We start from the raw sequence: 26,117 nt of genomic DNA, 5'->3' as shown, positions 1-26,117 counted from the left end.
ATGTAACGCGGTGGATGATGAATTGCTATAATACCCCACATTGACACCATGACTCAGCAGCAGCATCTATGGATTGTATTACTGATACAGTTTCTTCATAAAGCTGAACTTATTTAAAGTAAAGTAGCGTCGGATCCGGTAATTAGTTGCTTCGCGTCCAGCATCGGAAATCGATCAGTGCTTCTCGTCAACGATGAAGTTTGCTTTGCCCGTCTTGGTGTTGGTCATCGGACTGACGTGTATCGTCAGACAGGCGGAACCAGCCAGGATCTTAGCGCTCGTCCCGACACCTTCTTACAGCCACCAGATCCCGTACCGCCGATTATGGCTCCAACTGCACGAACGTGGCCACGACATCGTGCTCATCACATCGAATCCGATCCCGAATATGAATTCGACGAGGTTCAAGCAGATTGACGTCAGTGGATCGTACAAGAAGATCAGGGCCATCGATTTTATTAAGCTTCGATTCGAGAAGCATGACTGGTTGTTTTTCGTGCAGAATCATTTGTGTGACATGACTCTCAGTTTCGCCGAACATATACTTAACCACACGGATATGAAAGCGATCTACGCGCCCAACAGCAACGAGAAATTCGACCTCGTGATGACTGAGATGCTTGTGGCTCCCAGTACATATGTCTTCGCTCATAGGTTCAACGCCCCGTTAATAGGTATTTCTTCACATTTACGTATCACTTATGCCAAGAATTAATTTACAATTGTATCAAATGTTTACATCTGAAAAAAGGCTCAGGGTGAATCGTATAACTGTATGTACCACTCAAACTCACTCATAAACTACATATGTACAGTAAATTTTCTGTACAGGGTGTCCCAAAATTCCTGAACCTCCCATTTCCGGGATGTTCAGGAATTTTGGGACACCCTGTAGATGCGAACGCCTCGGGGGGATTTCTTCGCATCTTTCGATCTTGGTACTACAGTAATTCTTCAATCGAAGTCCCAACACCCGTGTTTTGAACGGACTTCAGTACAGTAATTCTTCAATCGAAGTCCCAACACCTATGTTTTGAATGGACTTCAGTAGCGTAGAGAGGCTACTTTTTTATGACTGCATCAACCGCGCCAAACGCGCCGAGAATTCAATCGACGAGCCGAACATAGAGAAGGTCAGAATGAAATAGGATCGCGTGGCCGAAGCGTGTCGCCGTCGCCGGCACAGTTTAAAGTTTAAAGGCCCGTGCGTCATCACCAAAGTTGTATTTTCTTCATTATCCATTATTTTTTAATGGAACTTTCACCAACATATTCGTGGCATTTTTCTAATGCAAAATGATACCAAACACGATATAATTTCAACTGTATTTAGTGGTTTAATCGACGATGAATGTTTCGAACGCAACGAAGAAGAGCGTATGGCGTATAGGAAAGAAAGAGACGCGGACAGTCGACGTCGCCGGCACAGTTCAAAGGCCACTAAATACAGTTGAAATTATATCGTGTTTGGTGTCATTTTAATCAGAGAAATTCCAGGAATAAGCTAGTAACAGTCCATAAAACAATAATGAAAATTAAGAAGTTTGAGAATTCGATTCACTTGAGTCAATGGAGTCGAGTGGTGTTCACACCGATATACCCAAGCCGAGATCAATCATCGCCGCCCTACGGCGCACAGTGGTGCCAAATGGCCAAAAAGCGGAAAAAAATCTATAAAAAACCAACTATCCAACAAATTTGCTTGAAAATTTGTGGAAAGCATGCCACAGGTACAACGATTATGTGGCAAGAAAATAAATATTTATTTATTTATTTATTAATTTATTTATTTTTTCATTAAAATTTTTTTTTACTTGTTTTACTGTTCTCCGATTTTGATGAAATTTAAATATGTTATAGATTTCAACATTTTGAACAACTTTTTCCTTCTCCAATATAGGGGGGTCGCTTTTAGTTTTCGAGATATGTATTCGCATTTTCGTATGCAGGAACTGACCAGGAGCCGTAAGAGCTGTGTATGTGTACATAGTACATACCAAGATTTTCACCACTTTTAACCACTTATAACTCGTGTGTATGTTAATCAATTTCGATGAAATTTTCAGTACATACAGGGTGTCCCACTGTATCGAGAACGGCAGAATATCTCGGAAGACAGTGTCGTTATCAAAAAAGTGTTCCTACAAAAGTTGTTTGGTATTACGGGCTACGTTACGTGGTATTAATTGTTTTGTTGTGGGTGGAGTGGTGGAGGATATTTCAAGGTCACCTTGATTTTTTTAAATGGAATACTATATTTTTTTCTTTATAAAATAATAGCGGGTAGTGAGACGAATCCAAAGATGTGCTAATTTTTTTTTTGCTATTTTAAAAAAAAAAAATTTTTTATTTTATTTTTTTGTGCTTTTTCGCGACTGCAATCTGTTTTTCAAACAGATTCCCACAAACCTATCGCAGTCCTATCGCAGTAATTTAATACCGACGTATTCGACGCCACTTAGCAGCGGCTGCTGGCTGTTGGCCGACGACCGATCCAGGATGTAAACACAAGCTTTTTTCACCTTCATCAAAATCAGAATAATATCGTGTAGCACATCTTTGGATTCGTCTCACTACCCGCTATTATTTTCTAAAGAAAAAAATATAGTATTCCATTTAAAAAAATCAAGGTGACCTTGAAATGTCCTCCACCACTCCACCCACAACAAAACAATTAATACCACGTAACGTAGCCCGTAATACCAAACAACTTTTGTAGGAACACTTTTTTGATAACGACACTGTCTTCCGAGATATTCTGCCGTTCTCGATACAGTGGGACACCCTGAATACATACAGGGTGTCCCAAACTAAGTGTAAGTCCCGGAAATGGGAGGTTCCTGAGACCATTCTAAGAGACATTTTCCTTTGCACCAATGTCAACTGCGGCTTTGTTTAGGAGTTATTAACGAAAAACACGGACCAATCAGAGCGCGCCCTGGGCCGCCGCGCCGTGCTGCGCCGGCGAGCGAGTGTCGGTGGTACGCCGTGACATCGCAACGAACAAGAGTTTCTCGATTATGTGAATGCTCTCCGATTTCAATGAGCTTTGGATATGTGGTCAAGATCATTATTCTGAACAACATTTCTCTTTAGACTTTTTGGCGATCGGCTTTAGTTTACGAGATTATCGCGAGAAACTTTACTTCAAAATTCATGGGATCGATGTACTACTAGCTTCTATCCGATTTCAATGAGCTTTAGATATGTGGTCAAGACCATTATTCTGAACAACATTGGCTTTAGTTTACGAGGTTATCGTAAAAAAAGAGAAGAAGCAGAAACTGATTGTATTAAAAACTCACGTATTCAACTGTAAATCCATTTGCTGCTTCGAAATGTGTCTTGAAATTTCTCCACACTCACAGTCACTGTTCACATTTGTCAACACATAGTTATGCACTAATAATAATTGCCATATCCCTTGTACTGCTGCACAAATCACAACAATCAGGTAATGCAATCACTAGACCGCGGATTTCATGCATTTGTAGCAAACATGAGTAGGTGCATTTTAATACAGTACAGAGATTAAAATAATTTCAAAACACCATAGTATTATTTTCAACTTCTTAAACTGATCACAGTGAGAATCAAATATCTGTCTGGCTCCTGTCCCTTGTAATAGCGGCAGCCAACATTAATTTTGCATAAAGATCCGCAGTCTAGTGATTAGTTTAAATATCACTATCAAAAACACAGCTAATAGAAACCGTTAGCTTTGAATTGACAAGTCTTTGGAGATGTTCTCTCTACCGCGGCTCGAACGACACTGATTTTCCGCAAGATTTTTCTAAAGAATTTAGGAAGGGCATTCAGAGTGTCGAAATTCGAAATGCACGCTGTAGCATGTTTACGAAAACGAAGGGACGGTTAGACGAAAAATAGGATACGAGAAGGACAGCTTAAAGATTTATGGCAATCACATGTTTAGTTTTTCCTGCAGATTGGTACGCAGAGTCGATGGGTAACCGTTCGAAAACGTCGTCTGTCCTTCTTTTAGAAAGTTTCTTAAGGAAGGTATAGGACAATAGGGATGGTACGCTGACCTGACATTTTTACCCCTTGCTGGGTAAAAGGACGGATGACGTTTTCGAACGCGCGGTTACCCATCGACTCTGCGTACCGATCTGTAGGAAAAACTAAACATGTGTTTGCCGTAAATCTTACAGCGGTCCTTCTCGCGTTCTGTTTTTCGTCTAACCGTCCCGTCGTTTTCGTAAACGTGCTACAGCGTGCATTTCGAATTTCGACACTCTAAATGCCCTTCCTAAATTCTTTAGAAAAATCTTGCGGAAAATCAGTGTCGTTCGAGCCGCGATAGAGAGAACATCTCCAAAGACTTGTCAATTCAAAGCTAACGGTTGCTATTAGCTGTGTTTTTGATAGTAATATTTAAACTAATCACTAGACTACGGATCTTTATGCAACATTAATGTTGGCTGCCGCTATTACAAGGGACAGGAGCCAGACAGATATTTGATTCTCACTGTGATCATTTTAAGAAGTTGAAAATAATACTATGGTGTTTTGAAATTATTTTAATCTCTCTACTGTCTTAAAATGCACCTACTCATGTTTGCTGCAAATGCATGAAATCCGCGGTCTAGTGATTGCATTACCTGATTGTTGTGATTTGTGCAGCAGTACAAGGAATATGGCAATTATTATTAGTGCATAACTATGTGTTGACAAATGTGAACAGTGACTGTGAGTGTGGAGAAATTTCAAGACACATATTTCGAAGCAGCAAATGGATTTACGGTTGAATACGTGAGTTTTTAATACAATCAGTTTCTGCTTCTTCTCTTTTTTTACGATAACCTCGTAAACTAATGCCAATGTTGTTCAGAATAATGGTCTTGACCACATATCTAAAGCTCATTGAAATCGGATAGAAGCTAGTAGTACATCGATCCCATGGATTTACAAGTAAAGTTTCTCGCGATAATCTCGTAAACTAAAGCCGATCGCCAAAAAGTCTAAAGAGAAATGTTGTTCAGAATAATGATCTTGACCACATATCCAAAGCTCATTGAAATCGGAGAGCATTCACATAATCGAGAAACTCTTGTTCGTTGCGATGTCACGGCGTACCACCGACACTCGCTTGCCCGCGCGGCGCGGCGCGGCGGCCCAGGGCGCGCTCTGATTGGTTCGTGTTTTTCGTTAATAACTCCTAAACAAAGCCGCAGTTGACATTGGTGCAAAGGAAAATGTCTCTTAGAATGGTCTCAGGAACCTTCCATTTCCGGGACTTACACTTAGTTTGGGACACCCTGTATAGAGATAGAGATAGAGATAGAGAAGAGATAGAGATGTATATTTATAAAAATATAAAAAATTTCTTAGACAAAAGTTGTATTGTTTATTAAATTAAATATAATGCAAAAAAAATTTTTTTTTTGAAAAGTCAATTTTTGAGATTTCAAGGTCACTGTTCAGGAATCAGAGCTGAACTTAGGAAGGGATCAGGCGTCTCAGCCAATCGCTACGCGATTATGGAAATGCCCTTGCTGAGACGCACCTGTTACCTCTCCCAAAATTTCGACTACCAAATTAGCCTATTAGAGCGCTGTACCATCGGCTCGCGACCGACTCCCGAATTGCGGAACGCGCACTCGCTCTCTTCCATGTACAACCTTCATTGCGACAAGACCGCGACACACTCGATCTCGTTTTCTTTTGATTGTTAATACCCGTTAACATCGACCAAGTGCGACGAATTACCACAAGCGGGTTTCAACGTCTATTGTTACGCGTCGTGCTACCAGGCTACCAGTCATTACGCGTAGTGCGAAAGTACGTATTATATCAATAAACGTCCGTGCCACGTGTTCGTCGTGCGGCAACCGAACAAGAACGAGGTGTTGCTCAATTCTATCTCCCAGGCTACCGGCACCCGCCGCCTCGATTTTCAAACATTCTTACAAGGTTGTATCAGCAACCAGGAATCAGCCGATTCCTCAACAGTCACGAATTTTTTTTTTAAATTAATGCTATATTTTGTTTCTGCATTATTATAGTGCGTAAAAAGACAAATTCAACGATATAAAAATATATACTAATGATATACTACAGTGGAGAAAGTCGAGTTACAAAATTAAAAAATTTTCAAAGTCGATGCGGCAGCACTTCCCGTTATCCGATCGATTTCAAATTTTGTACACATTATTTTTGCGTCAAGTGTCACAATTCTAGGGGTGTCCCGAAAAAAATTCGACAAAATAATTTTCACCAAGTATAACTAAGGTCCACCCTAGTGGTCGGGTCGGCCCAACGGCCGGCCCTCTCCGCCCCCTCCGCCCAACCCTAACTAATTCTGATTACATAATGTTCCCATTGTAAACTTTTATTTATATATTATATTAATATTTTATTTATATATTATATTAATATTTTATTTATATATTATATTAATATTTTATTTATAAAATGTATAATATTCAAATGTTCTCGGCGCAACGGTTCGATCAGCTAATAGGAAAAAAGCAAAATTTGCACGTTAGTTAGGAAATTTCAACGTTTCGATCTTCACTCAGATCATTTTCAAGAAAGTAGAAAAAACTGCGTCTGAAAAATATATTTTCACAATGTAAAACCAGAAACTTTAAAATATCTGCGTAACCAGAATGTAACAATGTAACAAGATACTGCAATAATTTACTTACATTGCTTTATAAAGATTATAAATACGGAATTGAAATTGTCTTAGCACATGCTGCTTTCATGTCGTCAGACAGGATACTGGATCATAGACCATCAAAGTCATTAGACACAGAACGTAACTGGTCGATCGATCAAAACAAAGTCAATCGTCGATCGATGTTTGGCGGTTATTTCAAACCGTGAAAAACGTCAAAAACACAAACTTGCCACATGTTCGTGACCATATGATGAAAAACTTTTATTAAATATATGAAAAAGATGTAATTTATATAGTATGTAATAGGAAAATAGTTGTTATTAGGAAGTGATTCCTATTAACTGATCGAACCGTTGCGCCGAGAACATTTGAATATTATACATTTCATTATCTTGCGATCGATATTTCAAACAACATTTTATTTATATATTATATTTATAATTATATTAATTATATTATATACTAGTTCAAATTCTGTATGATGGCTATATAAAATCCGAAAATTATACAATTAGAAATAGTTTGAATTACTTTTTTATATACGATCAGAATTAGTTAGGATTAGGTGGCGGGGGCGGAGAGGCTTCTTCCACGCATACGAAAATGTAGGAGTAGTCTTTCAAAATTGAAAGCTCACCCTATACAGTATGGCTAGAGTGAGACCCTGTTTTCTCTCTCATCTCCGCAGCGTGTTGGCATTGTCGGCCCGCTGAGCCAACTGTCAACTGGCCGACTGTGAATGTTTAGACACCCTGTAAATATAACTACTTTCTATGCACTACTTGAGGAAATATTCCACTTTGTCTTCGAAAGGACCTTATCACAATTCAGAAATTTTTATGCAGTTGGCGGGATTCGGATTCGGGACTACCGTTTACTTGATGTGCTTCCTCGCTGAACCATGCGAACCTACATTGTTACATTCATTACTTTTTATTCATATAAAGGTTCAAATCATATAATTATTAGAAGAGATAAACTTCTATTAAAAATATTTTTTAGATAAAAATCAAACTACTTTTTTTTAATAAAGCATAGTATGTGTATATTAACTACAAAGACATATATTTATTTCCTTAAATCCTACGTAAGCATAGAAACACATACAATATATTTTCTAAATAAACCAAAACATTTTATTGTGAGAAACTGTATTTAAACGAATAACATGTTCCTTCTGCGTGTTCGCGATTTGAAACAAGCATGTGTTGAAACAGTTGCTTACCACAAATAGTGCTCTTAATAAGTGTATATCTTCTACCAGCATGTATAAATTTTACTGATTCGCAAGGTAGGAGATAATATTAGTCACCTGCGTATTTATCCTACGATTATTTCGATATAAAAGATGAAATTAGCCACGAAAATATTGACTAATTTCTGATCTTTTTAATCATAAATTCTATAAACGGAGAAAAATTAATTATTGAAAAGTTTATAATTATGCTGAAATAAACCATATTTACTGAAGTACTCTTACGAAGCTGTCGGGAATTACAAAAATTAGATTAGATATGAAAATTTCTAATACAAAAATGTATATGTTTTCAAAATATTTTAACATCAATTTTTTTATTTTATACGGGAATTATTATTTTGTGGTACATCGTTCAGATATTATGATAAAACACAAAATAAGTATTACTCTCATCTTTTATTCTATAAACTAGCACTTATCAAATTTGAAGAAAGTACCTTCTGTAAATTTTCATTGTCGCAGGTCACGAAAAAAACTCTCTGTTATCAAATCAAGCTTTATTTACGTTTACTAAGAATTTTTTCCCATTAATTTGTTGGACATATGATGTGAAATAATTTTCTGTTTTGGTGTACTTTTAGGGTTGAGCTCACTGGGACTTTTGTCTTTAACCGAATACGTTCTCGGTGGTCTGGTGTTGCCATCGCACGAGTACACCTGGGAAATGGAGGCGAACGTGGGGACGAATCAGCCATTTTGGACGAGACTACAAAATTACATTAAAGTCTGGCGGGTCTTGTACCTAATGCACACTGATCATTATCCACGACACCAGAAATTAGTGGAAAAGTACTTCGGCACCGATGTGCCTCCGATGCTTGACATACAGAAGAACACCAGCCTTGTATTTGTTAACCAAGCTGATGCCGTAACACCAGCCCGACCGAAACTAGCAAACGTGATCACCTTCACCTCTTCCCACATTGAGGAGAACCAGCCTCCTTTGCCTGAGGTATACATATACTATACGAAAACCCTTACTCACATCAGGAAATTAAGTTTTATCCTAATGTGTTCAATCAACTAGATTTTGTTTAAATATGCTGTAAAAATGTCAACAGTGGCTTTGAACAATGTTAATCTTTCAGTTTTTGCTTGATGGAATTCGTTACTTCGGTTTTGCGAGACTTTCTGTCCATTTTCCCCCAATTTTCTAGTACTGCTTTTAGTACATGTTGTGAAATCTTCAGAAATTGTAGGCACAGTAAAAGCGCGTTTACTGTCAAACAGCCGTGTTCTGCACTGACAGTGATCGTTTAGGGACACTATATTTTTATGATTGCGTTTGCCGCGCCGACCGCGCCGAGGCGAGGCTTCCATCGAGAGCAGTGTTCCGATATTGTCGAGGATTTTTCGTGCGATGGATGGCCGCTGGTGGCGCTTTCAGCCTCAGTAAAGTAAGTTTCTCGATAAAATGGGGTACCTTGAGCACCCCGCAGAATTTTAAAAAATTGGTATGATTTGAGTCTGAAAAATGAATGTATAACATGTGTATTTGTGTATATTTTGTAACTCGTAATATTATTTTTTCTATTTGTACACCCGTGAAGTAGTAAACTTCATCGAAAGTCGAGAGATTTTAAGGCGCGCTTGGCGTTCTTAAACAGTCTCTAAGACAGCGTATGTTCATTGGCGATTTTCAAGTGTTTGAAGGAAAATTCTGTAAATTCTTGTATTACAAAAGTTGTTCAGGTAGGTATACAGAGCACTTTCGCATAGATTTTATTTTGTTATCATCTAAATTAGTATAGTTATTAATATTTGAATATTACCGATCATTCTGTAAGCTTTTTAAAAATTACAAAACTTTATTGACAATTTTGTTATAGTATAAAGCGATATTGAGTGCTCTTTTTGGTGTCATTACATTCGGTAAAGATTTGTGATTATAAGCCAACAAAGTTTGATTCCGGATATGTCCGGATTCAAAATAGCTAAGTTAGTATTTAAGCGTTTAGCAGCGTTTCGCGTACGCCTGCATGTTCGGCTACGCTTGGCCTCAAATGAAGAAGAAATATTATCCGAGATAGAAATTTCTTATGTGTTTTCGGATGAAAATTAATGGTAATATAATTTTAAAATAAATTTAAAATTCTTATAATATATATGTATATATACCGGGTGAGTCATTCAAAGTGAAACAGACGTATATCTTCGAAATTTAGCATTTTGGTTAAAAAATGTTTCTGACAAAAGTTGTATGGTTTCGAGGGGGCCATAAAACGGCGTCATTGATTTGACTTTGGATAGTCGTTTGAAAATCACGCGAAGGTCATCTTCAATTTCTTAAATAGAAAACCCTATTTTTTATTGCATATTCTTGCAGCTTGTTTTCAGAGCTTTCCAAAACGCTGTAATAAAATATTTTTTTCTTAAATACTTTTCAAGTTATAATAGTGCAAATATTCCACTATCGCCTCGCGTTTTCAGGGGTTCTCGATAATCTGAGAAAAAAATGTTTCGAACAAAAGAGGAACAGTATTCAGTCGTCTACAAATTTCAATATATAAAAGTTAAAAAAAAATTTTTTTCAAAAAATTGAGGTAAATTTGATTTTTCAAATACTAAAATGTATTTTGGATTTCATAATGTTGTAGCTGATCTTAAGGCAAATCCAATGATATATAATATTATAACCTTGAGCCTATAAATAACGCCACAATAGTTTTTTCCACTTTTTCAGGCCAAATACCCCACTGTGCGTCGTCTGCTGGAAAAGACCCCCTTAAAGACCCGCGTGTTCTCACAATGTAATGACAGTCGAAAAAGCTTTATATTTCATTATATATTTTTTTATGGGACTTTCACTAACTTATTTCTGACATTTTTATGATTAATTTGACACCAAACATGATATAATTTCAACTGTATTTAGTGGTTTACTCAACGATAGAATTTTCGAACGCAACGAAGAACAGCGTATGGGAAAGAAAGAAACGCGGACAGCCGCTGTCGCCGGCACAGTTCCAAGGCCCGCGTTGTCGCTGTCCTTCCTTGCGACCGAAACTTTCATCGTCGATTAAACCACTAAATACAATTGAAATTATATCGTGCTTGGTGTCATTTTAATCAGAAAAATACCGGATATAAGTTAGTGAAAGTGGCATAATAAAATAATGAAAATTATGAAGTTTGAACATTCGAATCTTTCGAGTCAATGTTGTGGTGTTCACACCGATATACCCAAGCCGAGATCAATCATCGCCGCCCTGCGCTGCGGCGCGACGCGGCGCACAGTGGGCAATTTGGACCATACTCGATTCAAAATCAAAAAACTTTCGATAGAAATGAGGTAGAGCTATGAAATTTTTTTTAAATTAAAGCTGAAACTTTGCAGAATGTGGGAAAAATAGGGAGATTATGGAACGAACGTTTTTTAACCTTGAGAAAATTCGTTAAACATGTAGAATTTCACGAAATCGATTTTGCAATATCCTGAGGTCGTAGAAAAATTTTGAGACCAGATTTGAAATCAGCGTGAAAAAATCTACGGGAAATGAAGTACAGCATGTTCAAAAAAAATTTTTTCTGCGCGTGGTATTGGAAGAACCACAATTTTCTGGAAATTGTGCAAGTTTATCGAATTTTCTCAATGTTAAAAAACGTTCTTACCATAATCTCCCTATTTTTCCCAGATCCTGCAATGTTTCAGCTTTAATTTAAAAAAAATTTCATCGCTCTACCTCATTTCTATCGAAAGTTCTTTGATTTTGAATCGAGTTCCGACCAAATTGCCCACTGTGCGGCGTTGCACAATGGTCCGGTAGCTCGCCTTTTGTGGCCAAAACTATCGTAGCGTTATTTTAAGGTTTAATGTTATATTATTATAGGTCGTTGGATTCGTCTTGATACCAGTTAGAATATTATAAAGTAAAAAATATATGTTAATATTTAAAACATTGAGGTGACCTTCATTTTCTATAAAAAAAGATTTTTCTTTAACTTTTTGTATTGCAGTTTGTAGAAAAGTGAATACTGATTAACTTTCGTTCGAAACATTTTTTTGTCAGATCATCGGAAATATTTGAAAAACTTGTTAACAATTCTCACAATGCATACAATTGTCTAGAAATCGCGGAAAAGTAGCAAACAATAAGATTGAATTCTTCATAGGAATTATACGAAATCTAGTAATGAGAGGTTTTCGGGGCTCCGACTGGCGCAGAGAAAACGTATACATACATATATTGTAATTCCAAGCTGCTATGCAAGATTCAAGTGGACCTGCGTATCCAGGCGTCGAATAATGCGGGCCCGTATTTTTTAAAATCCGTTCATAGTTCAAGATTGCAGTTAAAATTTACATGATCTTCTTAGTAAATGTTCAAGCTTTCATATAAAACAAGTCTGACGCTTAGCGGCCTTAAGCGTTTTTGTATAATTCTTTTCAAAGTTTGAAATGCTATTAATTTACGCTATTCGTGTATGGACTAAGCAATGTTTAAAAATGGATTAAATACTTGAAATGCGCTTACTAACATATATAAAACCACCATTAAAATCTATGTTCTGATATTCGATTATTGAAATCTAAAACGTTTTATTTCACTTTGAATTTTTTGACTTTGTCTTTGGAACGCTGTATCTCATCACAGAATTATCTAAAATGAATAATATTTTGAATTTGGGAGCTTTGAAGGGTTGTTACGTTATAGGAAAAAAATCTCTTTAATATATTAAAGTTGAAAAATTGAATTTTGGCCGCGAAAACAGGGTCTCTAGACCACTGTGCGTTGGCTGCAGAGATGGGCAGTATTCAAATAAAAAATTATTCAATAAATTTTTAAATAAAAGATAAATAACTATTATTCTTTATTCGAGGGCTTGAATAAAAAAGTAACTATTATTCAAAAATTATTAGAATAATTTTTTATTCACCGAGAATTTATTCAAGCTTAGAATAAAATTTTTATTCTTTATTCTTATTCTTTATTCTTATTCTTTTTTCTCGAAAATGAATAAATCCATGAATACTTTCGGCCAGCTCGAGGCTACAATGAACACGACCGACGCCCGAGGGTCGAGCCCTGAGGCCTGAGCCCAGAACACAATAGTAGTGCAATAAACACGGCCCGACAATCCCCCGGCTAGCCAGGTAGCTCGGCATGAAACCGCTAAGGAGCGAATGGTGAACTTATTTATTTTCCGTGCTACCCTCACGAAAGTCACACGAGCCAATTCGTGGCGTTCTCCCGATTAAGAAAAGCCTAAACTCGACGGAATTAGGACCGTTTCTAGTGGTTTTATTAATTAAAGTATGCTCGAAATTTTTATTCTAATAACTTTCTGGCCATCACCGCGCTAGCGCGACGAAGCGACGGGGACTTGGGACGCCTTGGCCAAGTGGTGCAATAAACACGGCCCGACAATCCCCCGGCGAGCCAGGTAGCTCGGCATGAAACCGCTAAGGAGCGAATGGTGAACTTATTTATTTTCCGTGCTACCCTCACGAAAGTCCCACGAGTCAATTCGTGGCGTTCTCCCGATTAAGAAAAGCCTAAACTCGACGGAATTAGGACCGTTTCTAGTGGTTTTATTAATTAAAGTATGCTCGAAATTTTTATTCTAATAACTTTCTGGCCATCACCGCGCTAGCGCGACGAAGCGACGGGGACTTGGGACGCCTTGGCCAAGTGGTGCAATAAACACGGCCCGACAATCCTCCGGCGAGCCAGGTAGCTCGGCATGAAACCGCTAAGGAGCGAATGGTGAACTTATTTATTTTCCGTGCTACCCTCACGAAAGTCACACGAGCCAATTCGTGGCGTTCTCCCGATTAAGAAAAGCCTAAACTCGACGGAATTAGGACCGTTTCTAGTGGTTTTATTAATTAAAGTATGCTCGAAATTTTTATTTTAATAACTTTCTGGCCATCACCGCGCTAGCGCGACGAAGCGACGGGGACTTGGGACGCCTTGGCCAAGTGGTGCAATAAACACGGCCCGACAATCCCCCGGCGAGCCAGGTAGCTCGGCATGAAACCGCTAAGGAGCGAATGGTAAACTTATTTATTTTCCGTGCTACCCTCACGAAAGTCACACGAGCCAATTCGTGGCGTTCTCCCGATTAAGAAAAGCCTAAACTCGACGGAATTAGGACCGTTTCTAGTGGTTTTATTAATTAAAGTATGCTCGAAATTTTTATTCTAATAACTTTCTGGCCATCACCGCGCTAGCGCGATGAAGCGACGGGGACTTGGGACGCCTTGGCCAAGTGGTGCAATAAACACGGCCCGACAATCCCCCGGCGAGCCAGGTAGCTCGGCATGAAACCGCTAAGGAGCGAATGGTGAACTTATTTATTTTCCGTGCTACCCTCACGAAAGTCACACGAGCCAATTCGTGGCGTTCTCACGATTAAGAAAAGCCTAAACTCGACGGAATTAGGACCGTTTCTAGTGGTTTTATTAATTAAAGTATGCTCGAAATTTTTATTCTAATAACTTTCTGGCCATCACCGCGCTAGCGCGACGAAGCGACGGGGACTTGGGACGCCTTGGCCAAGTGGTGCAATAAACACGGCCCGACAATCCCCCGGCGAGCCAGGTAGCTCGGCATGAAACCGCTAAGGAGCGAATGGTGAACTTATTTATTTTCCGTGCTACCCTCACGAAAGTCACACGAGCCAATTCGTGGCGTTCTCCCGATTAAGAAAAGCCTAAACTCGACGGAATTAGGACCGTTTCTAGTGGTTTTATTAATTAAAGTATGCTCGAAATTTTTATTCTAATAACTTTCTGGCCATCACCGCGCTAGCGCGACGAAGCGACGGGGACTTGGGACGCCTTGGCCAAGTGGTGCAATAAACACGGCCCGACAATCTCGGTGACAATCACGGTGATGGGCAGAAAGTTATTAGAATAAAAATTTCGCGCATACTTTAATTAATAAAACCACTAGAAACGGTCCTAATTCCGTCGAGTTTAGGCTTTTCTTAATCGTGAGAACGCCACGAATTGACTCGTGGGACTTTCGTGAGGGTAGCACGGAAAATAAATAAGTTCACCATTCGCTCCTTAGCGGTTTCATGCCGAGCTACCTGGCTCGCCGGGGGATTGTCGGGCCGTGTTTATTGCACCACTTGGCCAAGGCGTCCCAAGTCCCCGTCGCTTCGTCGCGCTAGCGCGGTGATGGCCAGAAAGTTATTAGAATAAAAATTTCGAGCATACTTTAATTAATAAAACCACTAGAAACGGTCCTAATTCCGTCGAGTTTAGGCTTTTCTTAATCGGGAGAACGCCACGAATTGGCTCGTGTGACTTTCGTGAGGGTAGCACGGAAAATAAATAAGTTCACCATTCGCTCCTTAGCGGTTTCATGCCGAGCTACCTGGCTCGCCGGGGGATTGTCGGGCCGTGTTTATTGCACTACTATTGTGTTCTGGGCTCAGGCCTCAGGGCTCGACCCTCGGGCGTCGGTCGTGTTCATTGTAGCCTCGAGCTGGCCGAAAGTATTCATGGATTTATTCATTTTCGAGAAAAAAGAATAAGAATAAAGAATAAGAATAAAGAATAAAAATTTTATTCTAAGCTTGAATAAATTCTCGGTGAATAAAAAATTATTCTAATAATTTTTGAATAATAGTTACTTTTTTATTCAAGCCCTCGAATAAAGAATAAAAATTTTGTATCTTTTATTCAGTACCCGGAATTTTTATTAAAATAAAAATTTTGCCCATCTCTGGTTGGCTGGCAGTAGAATGGGTAGGCACTTGACAGTGCTCGCATAGGCGACACCTGACAGTAAACGCGCTTTTACTGTAAATAGTTAAGAAGCACAGACACACGTGTAAAGTTATCTCGAAAAACGAAACGATTTTTAAGAGTACATATATTACTCTTAATCTGATAACAAGAGAGTGTAACAAAAAAAGTCAAAATGGTGTTATCAAGGAAAATATCGAAACTTGAACGCTTTCATTTTGTTAGGTTAATACTGCGTAAAATAACTGATCAAAATCAAACTTCGGTCAGTCATTTTAGAACTTTCGTCTGATACGAAAATTTGCATCTTTGCGTCCTGTGTATTTTGTAAATTGTTGCAGTAGGAATAATCAATACTTAAGTTTAGTCATTTGCTTAAGGTGCATCTAAAGCCACGAACTCTCCAAGCCATACACATAACAAGCCGCACCTACTTTGTGTTAACTCACTTTGTGTTTAACTTATCATTCATCTACACAGGCAGATTATTATCTTCTATTTTTTGTTGCTAGGATCTGAAACGCTTTGTGGACAGCGCGTCCAAAGGGTTCATCTATTTCAGTTTAGGCAGTAACGCTATGAGCTCGGACTTGCCAAAGGAAACCCTACAGGTTTTCATCGATGTGTTCGCCAAGTTGCCCTATAAAATTGTGTGGAAATTCGAGAAGGATATGCCCAACAAGCCGGATAATGTCTTTATTGGAAAATGGCTTCCACAGCAGAGTATTCTTGGTACAGTATCATATTTTATCTAATGTATCACCTTCCCAGGAGATTCACGGAATATTGATTATCACCCTGCGGATCTCGATATGCAAAACAAAAATCGTGTACATCTACAACAACAAACAGGAGCTACTTGCAATTTTCTTTTTTTCTTTAATAATTTCAGTGGGCAGAAAGTAAATTATTATAATATAATTAATTTTAGTAGATCGAAAGTAATTTATTCCATACTCATGTCATCGAGGTCAAAGTGATAGCGTGCCTTGGTATCATCAGAATCTCGTAACAGTAACGAGTAATCTGTTCATATAAATTTAAAAACATTTCATATAAAGTAGACGTTATCTAGGAAGAGAATGAAACAGTCACAATTTTAAGATTACTGTATCTTACATCGTTGAATTCTTTTCTTTTTCTAATTCTTGTCTTAGTTGATTGATGAGACGCAGGTGCTTGAGATGCTAGGAATAAATATTAAATGATCTAAACCTAGTCGTTGTAACATCGATTTCTAAGGTGTTAGAAAATTTCCGACAGCTTTCAAAAGATCTTGAAAATAATGTTTTCAACAATATCACTTTTTCCTATGGTATTTTCTTTTGTTTGTTGTTATATTTAGATAGTTTCCAGTCATTTTCTCGTGAATCTTGTATACAGAGTGAGTCCGAAGAAACAGAACACTTAAATATCTCCGTTAATTTTCGTTGTACAAAAGAACTTCTTAGGACAAAGTTACACTGTTTGAAGGTCCACATCTAACGGTGTAAGGGAAATAATTTTAAATGTCATTTTTTTACAAGATTTCAAGGTCATCGATATTTTTTAAAATGGAATGAGGTATTTTTTTAATACATCAATCGATGCAGCTGGACATTCGTTATAAAAAGTACTAACCTACGTATGTCGAAAAGTTAGTAGTTCAGGAAATATTTCAATTTAAATAACTCTAAAACACCATTACTGTCTTACTAACAAGTTACACAAGTAAGTAACATCAATTTCAATTTCAACTACAATTTTTCAATTTTAATTCGTTAATTTCAAATCTTCTATTTTATCTTCAACGTCAATTTTTCAATTTCAATTTCAACTCTTCAATTTACACTAGCAAGTAAACGCTAACGGCTTAGTACTTTTTTATAACGAATGCCCAGCTACATCGATTCATGTATTAAAATGTACCTCATTCCATTTAAAAAAACATCGATGACCTTGAAATCTTGTAAAAAACTGACCTTGAAAATTATTTCCCTTACACCGTTACATGTGGCCCATCAAACAGTGTAACTTTGTCCTAAGAAGTTTTTTTGTACAACGAAAAGTAACGGCGATATGTAGGTGATCTGTTTCTTCGGACTCACCCTGTAGATATTGACGTTTGGTTATTAACCGCGGAACACTGTTATATAGCACACCCCAATGTCAAGATGTTCATCTATCAAGGAGGGCTGCAAAGTAGCGAGGAAGCGGTGCACTTCTCGGTACCATTATTAGGTTTTCCAATATTGGCGGACCAGGATTACCAAGTGCTCAGGATGGAGGCCCTTGGTGTCGGTAAATACATGGACATCACAACCGTGACGAGGGAACAGTTGGAAGCTGCTATTCGGGAGGTTATGAATAATAAACAGTGAGTATACTGTTAAGCCGCGACTTTGCGTATGAGGAGAAGGGCCGGGATCCGGATACAGGTGCTTACACGGATACAGACTCGCGTATTTTTGTTATAAGTTTACAGAACAAATGACGAAAACCAAAAAAAGCCACGAGTCCTGCTCGCGTGGTGTTTTTATAGGCTGAATTTGATGAGCCGTAGGATTGTATGGCAGTCATTAATCTGTGACCAATGTCGCCAGTTGAGGTAGAAAGTGGCTTCATTTCCTCTCCTCCTTTTCCCCTTCCACTATCCCATTCCAGCACCATGCGCACACTCTAACGTCCCCCACTAACAAGGAGAGGGCGCGGTCGACGAGTCGCGGATTTTCCTGAAACTTGCAGTATTTGAAGATGTCTTCATATTTAATTTCGCAAAGCTATAGCGCGCACTACTCAAGATTTTCCGAGAAAATTGCATTTGAAAATCGGTTTACTCGGTTATGAAGAGTTTGCGTTAATGAATGAACAAGAAGATGAGTGGCCGAGGGCGTAGCGAGAAATACTAGTAATGTAGGTTGCTGGTTCGAATCCCGCTTTCGACATTTTTTTTCTTTTTTTTTTCTCTATCTCAATTTTAATAAACCTAAAATCTATTATTTAAGTTAATTTTTATTTTTTAAGTAGAAGATACATGTTTTTTATTTGTGGGAAATGAGGAAATAAAATAAATCGAACATAAAAATAATACGAAATGTTACTTTATAATACAACTTACTGTATTATTGCACATTCTTTTTATTAATTACATACTAGTATGTGTGTGTGGCACGAGCCAGGGTGATATTTATCGTAAAAACATGGAAAACTATTAAATTACTATTAAGAATTAAATTATAATAATATATTATTATTATTATTATTATTATTATTATTATTATTATTATTATTATTATTATGTTACAGTATGCATGGTTTGCGCCCAAACTCTATGATACTAGAGAAATATTTATAAATGTGAACGAGGTATGTTTTCCTAAGTGCTAAATGCCGCCAAAATTATTGTTTTCCATGTTTTTACGATGAATATCACCCTGGCCCGTGTCACACACACATACTAGGATGTAATTAATAAAAAGCATGTGCAATAATACAGTAAGTTGTATTATAAAGTAACATTTCGTATTATTCTTATGTTCGATTTATTTTATTTCCTCATTTCCCACAAATAAAAAACATGTATTTTCTACTTTAAAAATAAAAATAACTTTTAAATAATAGATTTTAGGTTTATTAAAATTGAGATAGATATGAATTTCAAGAAAAAACTAGAGGGTTATTGTTGCTCGCTCGCTTCGCTCGCTCGCGAGTAGGGTTGTTTTTGCTCGCTCGCTTCGCGAGCTCGCGGATAGGACTGCTCTTGCGAAAGGGTTAGTGGTACGCATGGGTAGTAGTACCTATAGCTATTTATGTTTTTTTTTATTTGGTGTGTGACTCTCCACGAGCCACACAAAGAACTTCCCGATTCGTTAGTTGCAGTATATTATTATCATTATTTTTAGTACTTATTATATTAGATTATACGTTTTCAGGGAAATTCAATAGTTTTCTACTTATCAAGATGTTTGCTATATGGCGTCGCATTAAACGAACATCGTAGGCTCGTTGCTCGCTTGGTTCCTTCTTATAGCGTACTAATGTTGCAAAATAAATTGTCTTAATTAGTTTTTCGCAAACGATACAACTTCTCATTATTCGGGTTTGCAGTATTGATCTTGGATTTCTTCGATACTGTTAATTTAAATTGTCCCAAAATATATAAACTGCTCAATTTTGAAACTCTGCTCAGTGCTACATACAACATTTGTAAAGTTCGCATTTCTGATTTTTTAAAATCCAAACATACTTTCTCGTATGTTTGTCCCTGACTTTTATGAATCGTAATCGCTTCAGCAGGAACCACTGGAAATTGACTACGTGTGATTTGATATTTTTCCTCACTCGACATATTTACTTGATTCGATATTTTTATTATTGGTGTTAAATTTTGATCAATATTTGCATTTTTCATATAATCACGATAACGAGTTCTTACTTTCACTCCTACTCTGGGCAATTGAAAATCTAACCACAATATAGACGGAATTTTAGTATTTTCTTGAAAAGTAATAAATTTTAATATTCCGCATGTGTGCTCCATTAACCAATCCGTTTTCAACATCAATGTTATTAATAATTATCATATAGTTTATATTAATTTTCAATTTAATCTCAGTTAATAATTCGTTTTGAAATTTTTGTTTTTTTAAAGATTGTAATATAAAATTTTTTTGTACTTTCATCGATATTCTTTGAAAATGTATTCTTGGGAGTAGAGATGATTCACTCACTCTTGCATTGGGATAATTTTCGATTATTGTAAGCGGAACCATTAGCATAAGGTAGAAAAAAAAATTTTTTTTTAATTAAAAAAATGAAAAAAAAATTTTTTGTGTAATTACGTTTGTTTCTTCGGTGGAAACTTTCCGTTCTCTCGTATAAATTGCATTGTAGAATCAACTCCTTTCGAAAAAAACTAAAAATCTAAAAAACTACTTGACCAATATGGACCAAAAACTAATCAGCTCTAAGTTACGACGGGGCACATCGATTGCATCATTCATCATTCTGATCGCGTTGTTACTTTTTCAGAAAACGTTAACGAAAAATTTGATACCATAGAAACAGACATACGCACGCACGCACGCACGCACGCACGCACGCACGCACGCACGCACGCACACACACACACACACACACACACACACACACATACGAACATTTTGCTGAAATTAGTTTAAAATTACTGCAATGACCATGAAACGTGAAGATCTGCTAAAAAATCGATTTTCGATTTTCGGGGTCATTACAATAACTTCCCTATAAAATCGGGAAGTTAAAAATGTCGATAGCGGGATTCGAACCAGCAACCTACATTACTCGTATTTCTCGCTACGCCCTCGGCCACTCATCTTCTTGTTGGCACATTAACGCAAACTCTTCATAACCGAGTAAAGCGATTTTCAAGTGCAATTTTCTCGGAAAATCTTGAGTAGTGCGCGCTATAGCTGTGCGAAATTACATACGGAGACGACATCTTCAAATACTGCAAGTTTCAGGAAAATCCGTGACTCGTCGACCGCGTCCTCTCCTTGTAAGACCGTAGACCACGGTGCCCGTGCCGTAGACTGGACTGATCATCAGAGAGGGGATACTTGATTCCCCTCGATTGCTGGCGAACTGGCGACACTGTCTGTGACACGTTTTTAAAGACTGATGCTTATGCTGACTGTGGTCTTATAGATAAAGACTGATGAATCCTTCAGAGCCGCACATAACAATACTTGGGATTTATAAAAATGTATTTTCTAGTGCGAATTACAGTAGAGAGGTTCAGGTAAAAAAACCTCACTTCAGGAAACAACAAATGTTTAACTTTTTGTTATGTAATCCTGTAGATTTCAACGTGAACGTGCCAGAAATCCAAATATTAATGTTAGATATTCACTAGTTCAGAAGTTATGCTCGTTTAAAGTAGAGTGATTTTAAGCGTTTTGGACGGGATGTTGGTATGTATTCAGCGTCATGCGTCGTCTAACGAGCGGAGCCGCTAAATGGCAACGTAGGTCTGCAAGCGTAGTCAGGCCGGCCCAACGGTTGTCACGGCTTGGTTCATCGAACGATATCTGAGTACATACCATTATGGCGGCTCCCTTTCCTGTCAAACACGCTTAAGGATACAGGTTCGGATTTTACCTTGGTCGAGCGAGAGTGTGGTGGCGCCCTCACACACCGCTAGATACATATACATACGTACACGAGATTGCAAGGGTCCGGCTCCCGATGTTATTCGTCTCGCTAATGCACATTTGGGGCCCCTACGTAGTCAGAATCGCTAGATAAAAGATCAATCTAGCTCGCATGGCCCCTAAGATGGCCTACATTTGCTCGACCAAGGTAAAATACGAACCTGTATCCTTAACTTTTGAACCAGTGAATTCCTAACATTGAAGTTGGGATGTCGGTATTTTTTGTTTCCTGAGGTGAAGTTTAGCCGAGCCTCATTTATCGGACGGTATCTTCGGTTGTTGCGTACTAGCGATTCCCACCAAGAGTTGTTAGATGTTTTGCAATTCATAGTGGAGATTTTTATGGTAATTTAGTGGAAATACGGAGAGGGGAACAGGGGTAACAGTTCGCGTGATTGATTACCTCTTTCGTTGCACAACCTCGATTTTTACACGCATTTTCGAACTCGTTTCGTGCAACGAGCGAGGCACTGCAATATGATAAAGGAATTTAGAGCGGCCAGTACCACATATAGGGTGTCTCGATTGAAGGAGGTCAGCTGAATTGGAGGTTCATATGAATTGGAAATAATGCAAAAAATGGATCAGTGAATGGTACGTGTTGAAGGACTAATATTCGACAAGAATTACTTTTTTCCAAGAAAGATGACCAAAGAAGAAAAATATTCTTGCCAGATATAAATCCTTTGACACCATTCATATTAACACTTTACCTACCGGAAACCTATTAATAGGATTTTCAATAATTGTGCTGTACCAGAAGGAAGCATAGAAATTTTCTTTTACATTGCAATCTTAAATGAAACTATTAGATGACGTTATTGAGGGTGACTTGTTAGTTCACATTGAAAATTGCTGTTGCCATTGAAGGTTCCATTAAAAAGTGTTCAGCCTTGTACATACCATAGATTTTTGAAAATTATGCAATAATCACCGGTCGGTAATGTGTTAAGTAAAAGAAACTTCTTTCTTACAATTTGTAGAGATAGTTATGTAGCCTTTTTTAGCTGATTGTGAGACACCTTGTATAAATTCAGTTTACAATTGTAATAGTATGAAATAGTAATACAAAAACATCGCATTACACTTTCTTTGCCCGCCAATTTCTGATAAGGTTTGTAGGAAAGTATAATTTTATACGCTGTTTTTTTTTAGGTACAAGCAGAGAATGGTTGAACTGAAGAAGCTCGTGAACGATACTCCGTACAATATGGTGAAGCATTTAGCATGGTGGGCGGAGTACGTAATTCGCAATAAAGGTGCTCCTCATTTTCGTTCAAATTTAGCTCATCAACCATGGTACCAACGCTGCGATATGGACATTGTGATATTTCTGACGATCGTGGCAGTTTTAATAATTTCAAACATATCTAGTATCATTGCGAAATTGGCTGTGCGCTCTTACAATCATTACCGAAGGATATCCACGTTGAGGAAACATAAAGCTAGTTAATTATAAAGTGATAGAACACGAAGAGAGTTCACACTTTCGATGCAAGAACCACAGACCTGTATCAGAATATTTATTGATTTCATTTGTTATGCGTTTCGTGTGTGGCGAACTATACTGACCGACTCAGGGTGCATTACGTTTAACGCATCATGCGCATAGACTGCATAGAGGAACGTTCAGTTTCATTCAATGCACGCATCAGAGCGTACAGAATTCCGCAGATTCCCACCACTTCTCGCGTATCAACCATGCATCAGCTACCACAGTTCAGAAGTAAAGCGTTTGATGCGTTGTCGATGCATTAGCGGTACATTTGAAAAAAGTAGATGCAAGTAAAGCACATTGTGAAACAAAGCACGATTTGTGAAGAAAGCAACGAAGTACTGACCTTGTTGCTTGACAAGGAAAGTGCTGCGAGGGCTACTCAAGGTATAAAATATATACAATCAATATATTTTGCACATAACATGTAATTATAAATAAATTAATCCCAAATCAAAATTTACAAAAATATCTTCCAATTCATCTTCGCTGTCATTGATTGTTCAATTCTTCTTTTTCAATGTTTTGCCCATGTAAGCAGCCATTTTTTATTTGCATCAAATCTATGGAAAAGTGTTCCGGAAAGTGAAACGGAACGCACCCTCAGTGATTCGTCTTTTTTAGAACGTCCGAATATTAATCGGAGTCACTGTACATATTGTACAGTTTAAAGTCAGTTATCTGATGTTATTATGCAACAGCGTGATGCATAACAATTTGTTTAGAGCGTTGTTGAATCCAAAATTGCTGCTGGTTCAAGAGCAATCAACGCTCTGAATTGCACAAGGATGCGTACACGGATCACACTCGTCATAAGATCTTGGAACGGCCAAGATTCAACAGTTCACAGTTCAAAACACCAGTTCATAGAAAAGTCCATAATAAGAGTTCATGATAACGTTTATAGTAAAAGTTCATAAGTTCACTGTCACGTCTGCCGACGTGTTGCCATAGGTTATAAGCATAGCCAATAAGAGTAGGATATTGTAACCGTAATTATTAAGAATATTGATTAGTTATAAGTAGTCATACTTCGCTCCGTTCATCAGATCCGATTCTCACCTCATACCATATACCCATTCTTATCTTAACCCTTGTATAATAATCATATCTTAATGTATTCCCCGTAGCAGTATCACGTAGCATTCACCGTAATCATTAATCGCGCGCTTCTCATAACATCCATAGCGTTATGTCTAACGAGACATCCGGTAGAAAATAAGACACCTATGTATTCGACCTCACGATCCTAAAAAGAGTTCAGTTAGTTCAGTTCAATTCGGACAGCCAGTCTGACACGTTCGTTCAAGACTCCAGCGAGGCTCGCCGCCTCCTGGATGTCCCGGTCCAGACTCCGACGAGTCCTCGCTCTCATCCGCCTTTGAGCGGTCCTGATATAACACGCGCTTCTAGTTCATTATAATTTCATTTCATACGTTACAAATATATTCCCAGTTATTAATTTAATAAGTGAGTCTCGCTTAGTTCTTCTCCCTACATCCTCGCGCTTGCAATACTCTCCTATTCAATTCGCGTTCGTCGCTATCAATTACGAAAGCTCGTGCGCGTCAACGAACGCGAGACGGAGGACAACAGCGGGGTATCTCCCGCCAACCGAGGATCACCGACGACGTGATCTTCCCAGGACGAGTGAGGATCATCGTCCTTCCTACGACGATCCAGCCTGATTCAACTGCAGCCGTCAGCGAGCAACGGAAGCAGTTCGCATAAAGGAAGCCAGCCTGTCTTCACCGATCGCTATACTCAACTGTCCGATAAGTTGCTAGATATTTCCCTGCGAAGATTCGTGCCGTCTCAGTTATCTCTGTTCTCGTCCGCCGCTTTGGGGCGAATCTACTGTAAGCGTTAAGTAGAATACGCATGTTCGCGAAAGTCGTGGTTCCCAGTCAGACGTCGGACGTAACGTGCCGCGTGGACAAAAGGTTGTATCGCATTTGAGAGCGTCCAGTAAGGGGAATGGGTCGCGGAACGATAGTTTTCGCGAAAGTCAGACTCCGGGACGTAACATCACAAGCAAGGGTTCATAACAAAGTTCATAAGACAACGTTCAGAAGTTCATAAAAATTCACAAGAAAGTTTACGAGACGGTTCGTAAGAAAGTTCATAAAAGTTCACAAGAAAGCTTACGAGACGGTTCGTAAGAAAGTTCATAAAAAGTTCACAAGAAAGCTTACGAGACGGTCGTAAGAAAGTTCATAAAAAGTTCACAAGAAAGCTTACGAGACGGTCGTAAGAAAGTTCAGAAAAAGTTCACAAGAAAGGCTTACGAGACGGTTCGTAAGAAAGTTCATAAAAAAGATCGAAAGAAAGTTCATAAAAGTGTTTAGAAGAAAGTTCACAATCCACTTCACAGTTCAATTTCGCAACTCCCGTTCACACTTCAAGTTCGAATCCGAATTAATATCTTCTAATCATACGCTTCGTAACGTTCCACGAATTAATGTAACAAGGTACCAGGTTCGTACGATTCTCTTCAAAGTCATAAGAAGTCTGCCCGCTATTTCCGCTGCAATCCCCTACCGAAGTTCGGGATGAAAATCGTTTCTTTGGTAGGGGTAACCGAAGGACCAATCACCAGTTCGGGGCGTAATCCCATTATTTGGTACGCCTACTAAAATCGTGATTTTGTTCCTCACGCAAGCCTCGTAAATAAGACAAGCCTATACACAATGGTCCCTTGTTCAGGTATCTGTCCCCAAACTGGTGTCGGCTTTCCGCTGAGTGTGGGCCTGCGATGCGTCAATCGTCATTGCCCGGGGTACGGCTGATTTGCTTTTCCGAACGAAAGAGGACACTCGACTTTCAACCGTACCCTAGTCCGTGACTAA

General features: G+C 38.3%; 1 protein-coding gene across 1 annotated transcript; it reads left to right on the top strand.

The window, feature by feature from the left end:
- Positions 1 to 117: 117 nt before the first annotated feature.
- LOC143216463 (UDP-glucosyltransferase 2-like) lies at positions 118 to 25,462 on the top strand. The gene is made up of 5 exons (XM_076439525.1): positions 118 to 674; positions 8,486 to 8,856; positions 16,119 to 16,338; positions 17,743 to 17,962; positions 22,929 to 25,462. The coding sequence occupies exons 1-5, from the start codon at positions 194 to 196 to the stop codon at positions 23,224 to 23,226; spliced, it is 1,590 nt and encodes a 529-aa protein (XP_076295640.1). The 5' UTR covers positions 118 to 193; the 3' UTR covers positions 23,227 to 25,462.
- Positions 25,463 to 26,117: the final 655 nt, after the last annotated feature.

The sequence above is a fragment of the Lasioglossum baleicum genome, chromosome 2 (assembly GCF_051020765.1).
Source record: "Lasioglossum baleicum chromosome 2, iyLasBale1, whole genome shotgun sequence".
Taxonomy (NCBI): Eukaryota; Metazoa; Arthropoda; class Insecta; order Hymenoptera; family Halictidae; genus Lasioglossum; species Lasioglossum baleicum.
This window is presented reverse-complemented; position numbering and strand designations above follow the sequence as displayed.